General features: G+C 36.0%; 1 protein-coding gene across 1 annotated transcript in view; it reads right to left on the bottom strand.

The window, feature by feature from the left end:
* Nucleotides 1-659: 659 nt before the first annotated feature.
* Nucleotides 660-7,694, bottom strand: part of nf2a (neurofibromin 2a (merlin)) — a 130,464-nt gene continuing 123,429 nt past the window's right edge. The window contains exon 16 of the mRNA XM_034170897.1: nt 660-1,514. Coding sequence (XP_034026788.1) covers nt 1,464-1,514 — 51 coding nt within the window. The 3' untranslated portion in view covers nt 660-1,463. The remainder of the gene's footprint in view (nt 1,515-7,694) is intronic.

The following is a 7,694-nucleotide window of genomic DNA, read 5'->3' as shown; positions in this document are numbered from 1 at the left end:
TTTCTACTTTTCTTTACTAATAGCCCAATTTCATAGCCTTAAGAGTGTGCATATCATGAATGCTTGGTCTTGTTGAATTTGAGAATCTACTGAATCTACTGGTACCTTGTTTCCCATGTAACAATAAGAAATATACTCAAAAGCTGGATTAATCTTTAGTCACATAGCACTATTATTCTGAACACTACTGTATTTTGTATCATAGTAAGTCCCTTCGGCTGCTCCCTTGTTTGCATTCGGGGTCGCCACAGCAAATCCAGAGTGGATCTGCATGTTGAATTGGCACAAGTGTTACGCCGGATGCCCTTCCTGACGCAACTCCACATTACATGGAGAAATGTGGCAGGGGTGGGATTTGAACCCGGAACCTTCTGAACTGAAACCAAGCGCATTGACCACTTGGCCACCACCCCTGCACTGTATTTTGTATCATGATTCCTTCAAAAGATTTTTTTTTTCTTTCCTTGAAAGTACTTCTAGTATTTTTGCTGTTTGTACAATTTAATGGCATTCTTTGTGGATTGCTTAACAATTCTTTCAAGATTTACTGAATGAATTTCAAGAGTATACTCAATACCAGTTTACATCATACTGACACATTCAAGCAACGGTATAGTTGTGTAAATGAAGGAGACATTTGTAATTCTTTTTGTTGTCTGGGAGCATGCTCTGGTGCTGTGCTTCACCACATCCATGATGTCATAAAACCGTTTTTGGTCCTGAATGGGAACCACCCAGGCAGACAACCGGTCCATCCACACATCTGTTAACATAAGCATCTTTCTGCTGCAGCCAGATGAAGCATGTGGCCTCCCATTGACCTTCTGCAACCACTTCGGATCTCAACACTCAAGGACCTATGGCACATGATCAAGCATAGAGAAACATACCACATGGTCTAAATGTCAAACCTGATGCTCCCTCACAATGGAAGTGACACTCCTCATCTTAGTCTCCCTAAGTAACTGCTCGTCTGATACAAAATCATTCAGGCGGTACCCAAGCGTCCTGCTACTGTGAATGCTGCATAAACCAGAGAGACCCACAACAACCAAGACAGTTTGCACAAAGCTGATTTGTGAAACCAAACAAATATATTGGTCCAGAAGGACAATAACTTTGCCACCATAAAGTCTGTTTTCAGAAGACTTTGATTTGCAGTAAACCATACAAAGTACACTAAATGTGTAAGTATATTCAATCTACAATGATCACATCAGTGTTGTGTTGAAGGTTTTGCTCAGTACGTGTTTAGAGATACTTCACATGGTCTCAATGTAAACACTTTTTTTTAAAGAATCCCAGATTTAGTGGAGAAACTAAGATTCCACTGGAGCTGAAAAATCTGTTTTGTTTCCTTTCCAGAAACAGTGAGTCACAGCAGCATGGTCAACCACTAAAGTGATCAGGAATGTAGAAACAGTAGATTCTTGGCCTTCGTACATCTCCATCATATATGACGTTCAAAGTTCTTCAAAGAAGGCCACCCTGGACTTGGTGCTCTGTAGTGTTAACTGTGGAAGAGATGACAAAAGATCTGATCACATTATTTCTTTTTCATTCATGGTATAATACAAAACACACGGGACTTGAACAAACAAGCATGACAAATATGTGACATCTGTAACTAAATAGGTTTACATGGAAAGTCCTAAGACTAGAAATGTCCCAGGAATTGAACACAGTTTCTCCTTCAGACTGATCTGATTTTGATCAAACCGTTGACCCTGCCTAATGTTTTGAGACCTGCAACAGGTAAGTAGCTCGTGAATGTGCAGCACATCCTGTTTGATAGGCTACCACTGCATAACTAACATTTTAGAGCTGTCTGTAGCCAATCAGAGTTTGTGCAGTTGTCATTTCAAGTGAACAACTAGGCAGTTGGCTGCTCTTTGACCGAATCACAAAATTCTTTCCTATAATTTATGTTGGATTACATGTACAGTAGCTGTGACCTTGGTGGACACCAGACCTAGCCGTTGGAAATGAAATAAACTTACATTTCTGCTCTCTCCAAAAGTTTTTAAACAAGATTTAGGTCACGACTCATTGCTAGCCAGTTTAAAGCAGTCAAGCCTTTTCAGCCATTCTTTTGTCAGATGTGTGCTTTGTGTCACTGCAGTGCTAAAAGACCAAAGACTTTCATCTTAAACTTAGTGTACTGATACTGGAGAGCACATTTTGCTGTAAAATGCTTTGGTAATCTGATTTCCTCATTCTTTTCAATGCCTCCAGTAAAGCAGCCTCAGAGCATGTTAGAACCTCCCCATGTTTTTTTTGTTTTTTTTTTAATATTTATTTCATTCATTTAAAAGAAAAACAGAAAAGCAAAAAACAAAAGCACCACAATACCAGAATGAAAAGGAGCAGAAAGAAGAACAAGTCTTATGATTTCTGCCCCTTTTAACAATACAATCTTTCAATATACAGCATCATAGTCAACATTATTTAACAGATTGCATTTCTTTAACTTGTCACATACCACTGACCCATTTCATAATTATGACCATTAATTAATAGATTACATCACTGACAGGTTACATTTAAACTTAAGACACTCCAAACATTATTAACAGTTTACTTTTTTTTTTTTTGACTTTCTTGCAGCCCACTGACTTACTTCATAGTTTCATACTTACTTAATACATCTAATTTAATATGTTTTTTAAATAATTTAAGCGACCTTAATTCTTTAATTTCTTTATTAAGATTGTTCCATAATTTGACACCATTTACTGCAATACTCCTTTCCTTTACTTTGGTTCTAAATCTTGGTTTTTTAAAGACTTCTATTCCTTTCAATTTATAACTACTTACTCTTTTTTCAAACATATTTTGAATGTTTGTTGGTAAAGTATTTTTATTAACTTGGTACATCGTTTGTAATATTTTCAAATCAACTAAATCATGAAATTTAAGTACCCTATACTTAATAAACAATGGATTAGATGGATCTCTAAAACCACTGTTACTAATCACTTTTAAAGCTCTTTTCTGCAAAATAAAGGTTGTATATAGGTTGTATATGTTGATCCCCAGATTTCTACACAGTAAGTTAAATATGGGACAATCAATGAATTGTACAATGTTAATAAACCATAACTATTTAATGAATATTTTACTTTATGCAAAACAGCAATGGCTTTCGCTATTTTTCCTTTTATGTAATTTATGTGTGACTTCCATGTAAGATCTTCATCAATCATGACTCCTAAAAATTTCATTTCTTTTACCCTTTGTATATCCATTCCATCTATTTGTAATGACACATTATTTTCTTTCGCTCTATCATTAAACAAAATGAAATTTGTCTTATTAATATTTGGTGACAATCTGTTTATATCAAACCAATGTTTAACTTTTTCCAACTCTGTATTTATCACTTGTGCTACTTCCTGTATATCTGATCCAGAGTAAAACAGCGTTGTATCATCAGCAAATAAAATGCTGCCAAGCACATTGGATACATTCACAAAATCATTGATATACAAAATAAACAGTTTGGGTCCAAGTACCGATCCTTGTGGTACTCCATAAATAATGTTACACAATTCTGATTTGGTATTATTTATCTGAACAAACTGTTTTCTATTTTCTAAGTAGCTTTTTACCCACTGATGTGCAACACCTCTTATTCCATATTGTTGTAACTTGTGGAGCAATCTTGAGTGGTCTATAACATCATAAGCCTTTTTCAGGTCAATAAAAATACTTACAAAATAATCCTTATTATCTATTGTTGTTGATATTTTCTCTATTAGTTCCATAATTGCCATAGCTGTCGAATGTTTTGTTCTGAATCCATACTGAGCATTATTTAAAATATGTTTCTCAATAAATTTATCCAATCTTGTTACAAAAACTTTTTCCATAATTTTAGAAAACTGTGGAAGCAATGATACTGGCCTGTAATTAGAAAAATTATGTTTGTCTCCATTTTTATATAATGGGACTACCTTAGCAATTTTCATTTCATCTGGAAAAACCCCAGTTGACAGAGACAGATTACAAATATAAGTAAATGGTTCAATAACAATTTCTATTATACTTTTTACAGTCATCATGTCTAAATCTTCATGGTCAGTTGATCTTTTGCTTACACAGTTTTTTACAATATTTCTTATTTCATCTTTTTCCACATTGTCCAGGAAAATACTATTGACCGTATTTACCAATGTACATAATTTATCTTCTATTATTGGTTTATTTCCCACCAGACTTGACCCTACATTTGAAAAATAATCATTAAACCCATTTGCAACTTCTTTTATATCATATATCTCTTTATTTTCCTTAACAAAGTAATTTGGAATAGTTTCTTTCGTTCCATCACTATCAATCACACTTTTTATAATTCCCCATGTTACCCTCATATTATCTTTACTCTTATTTAGTTTTTCACTGTAATAATCTTTTTTTTGTTTCCTAATTATTGTTAATAGTTTATTTTTATATTTTTTGTATTTATGTTCTGATTCCTTTGTTTGCAATTTTAAAAAGCACCTGTATAAATAGTTTTTCTTTGCACAAGCATTTTTATTCCCTTTGTCAGCCATGGTTTATTTACTCTTTTCTTACTAATTTCAATTAATTTACAATTTTTATTGTATGATTTCATCAATATTTTCATAAATGAGTTATATGCTACATTAACATCACTGACATAAACTTCTTCCCAGTTTTGATTTTTAAGGTCATATTTTAATGCCTCTAAGGCTTTTACTGACTTATCTCTTTTAAAGTTTATATCAGTTTTTTTGTTGTACCTATTTTTATATTTAAATATTGAAAAAATTGGTAAATGGTCGCTAATATCTGTCATGAAGATCCCATTCTTGATAATTTCATCTGTTCTGTTTGTAAATATATTATCAATTACCGTTGCACTTTGCGATGTAATTCTGGTTGGTTTTGTTATCAAGGGGAATAACCCCAAACTATACATTGTATTCACAAAATCACTTAATCTTTGGCAGCTGGAGCTTTCTATGTTAATATTAAAGTCCCCACACATAAAAAGCGTTTTGTTTTTAATTTGATGGAATAATTCAATTATTTTATCTGTAAATTTCACAACACAAGAATCTGGTGCTTTTACTGTAGGCAGGTGTTCTTTCCCTTCTCAACTTCATCTTCCACCCTTATAAACAAACTGTTATGCTGTATTCCCAAAGAGCTCTACTTTGGTTGCTTCTGTTGATGGAACATTATCATTAAGATATTTCTTGTCTTTTTTCAACATGTCCTGCATGGCCTTCACCCATGATGCCCTACTTGATTTAGTGTGTAGTGCATGGTACAAGCTGAAATCACTTCAGCTTGCTCTGGGTCAGCCTGGAGCTGTTTCAATCTGTTGTGTGGTGTTCCCCCCCCCCACAAGCTGCACCAACTTCTAGACTTCTCTTATTGAGTTTTGTTTTAGCACTAGTTCTGGAAGCATCTTAAGAGTTTTGTGACTGTGAAACTTCTTGAGAACATTTTTAACTACTGAAACAGATTTCAGTCTTTGTTGATTGTTTTGTCATTGATTAATTTGAGGTTATGTGAACAGTGACAATTAGGCATAGCCTTGTTATTTTGGATTTTGCTTGAGGAATGCATTTAAATTCATCAAACTGCTGCTAGCAAATATGGCCAGCATACTTTTATCTCTTTTCGTTAAATTTTACAGTATATGATTTTTTTGTTGTTGTTGCTGTTACTGCTCAGTAAAACTGGCCATTCAATTTTTTCAATTTATTTTCATTTATATAGCGCCAAATCACAACACTGTTGCCTCAAAGCGCTTCACACAGGTAAGGTCTAACCTTACCAACCCCCAGAGCAACAGTGGTAAGGAAAAACTCCCTCTGAGGAAGAAACCTCAAGCAGACCAGACTCAAAGGGGTGACCCTCTGCTTGGGCCATGATACAAACATAAATTACAGAACAATTCACGGACAAATATACAAGAAATGCTATTGGCGCACAGGACAGGAGGATCGCCAACACGAATACAACTGCCATCTCTGGATGGAGCTGCACCTTAAACAGAGAGGAAAAAACAATTGGGCATCAGAAAGACAAAAAATACTGTATAATTTGCCAGCATTAAACAAGAAAAACAGAAGAAAATACTAAGGTGATCGCCGGCCACTAGCCCTAAACTTCACAAAAAGACCCAGAATTTAGGTAAAATTGAGACCGCGGCCCATTCCAATTACTAATAAATGAATTAAAAGAGTAAAAAGCGTAAAACAAAACTGTACCAGTATGCTAGCCATATGAAAGGGAAAATAAGTGCGTCTTAAGTCTTGACTTGAAAGTCTCCACAGAATCTGACTGTTTTATTGACGCAGGGAGATCATTCCACAGAACAGGGGCACGATAAGAGAAAGCTCTGTGACCCGCAGACTTCTTATTCACCCTAGGGACACAAAGTAGTCCTGCACCCTGAGAACCCTAACATACATACACACACACATACATACAGTGGGGTAAAAAAGTATTTAGTCAGTCTCTGATTGTGCAAGTTCTCCTACTTACAAAGATGAAAGAGGTCTGTAATTTTCATCATAGGTACACAAAATGAGGAAAAAAAACAATCCAGGAAATCACATTGTAGGATTTTTAAAGAATTTATTTGTACTTTATGGTGGAAAATAAGTATGTGGTCACCCACAAACAAGCAAGATTTCTGGCTCTCACAGACCTGTAACTTCTTTAAGAAGCTCTTCTGTCCTCCACCTGTTACCTGGTCCTGAATGGGAACCACCCAGGCAGACAACCGGTCCATCCACACATCTGTTAACATAAGCATCTTTCTGCTGCAGCCAGATGAAGCATGATATTAATGGTATCTATTGGAACTTGTTATCTGTATAAAAGACACGTATCCACAGCCTCAAACAGTCAGACTCCAAACTCAACCATGGCCAAGACCAAAGACCTGTCGAAGGACACCAGGAAGAAAATTGTAGATGTGCACCAGGCTGGGAAGAGTGAATCTACAATAGTCAAGCAGGTTGATGTGAATAAACCAACTGTGGGAGCAATTGTAAGAAAATGGAAGACATACAAGACCATTGATAATCTCCCTCGATCTGGGGCTCCACACAAGATGTCATCCCGTGGGGTTAAAATGATCATGAGAACGGTGAACAAAAATCCCAGAACTACATGGAGGGACTTGATGAATGACCTGCAGAGAGTTGGGTCCAAAGTAACAAAGGCTACACACTACACAGAGAGGGACTCAAATCCTGCAGTGCCAGGCGTGTTCCCCTGCTTAAGTCAGTACATGTCCAGGCCCGTCTGAAGTTTGCCAGAGAGCATAAGGATGATACAGAAGAGGATTGGGAAAATATCATGTGGTCAGATGAAACCAAAATAGAACATTTTGGTAAAAACTCAACTCGTCGTGTTTGGAGGAAGAAGAATGCTGAGTTGCATCCCAAGAACACTATACCTACTGTGAAGCATGGGGGTGGAAACTAGGGATGTGAATCGTACAACAACTCACGATTCAATTCGATTCCGATTCTTGGGGTGATGATTCGATTCAGATTCGATTTTCGATTCAAAGAGCTCTGAGAAATAGTTATATTACTTAAAAATGTTTACGTTTAAGAAAATGCAGCTTTACAAGGTTAATCACGTGATTCGTCCCGCCCATCGGACGCTCAGCGTGTCTGGGGGTCTATGGGGCAGTGGGC

Source organism: Thalassophryne amazonica, chromosome 5 (genome assembly GCF_902500255.1).
Source record: "Thalassophryne amazonica chromosome 5, fThaAma1.1, whole genome shotgun sequence".
Classification (NCBI taxonomy): Eukaryota; Metazoa; Chordata; class Actinopteri; order Batrachoidiformes; family Batrachoididae; genus Thalassophryne; species Thalassophryne amazonica.
Note: the sequence above shows the minus strand (reverse complement) of the source record. Positions and strands in the feature narration are given on the sequence as shown.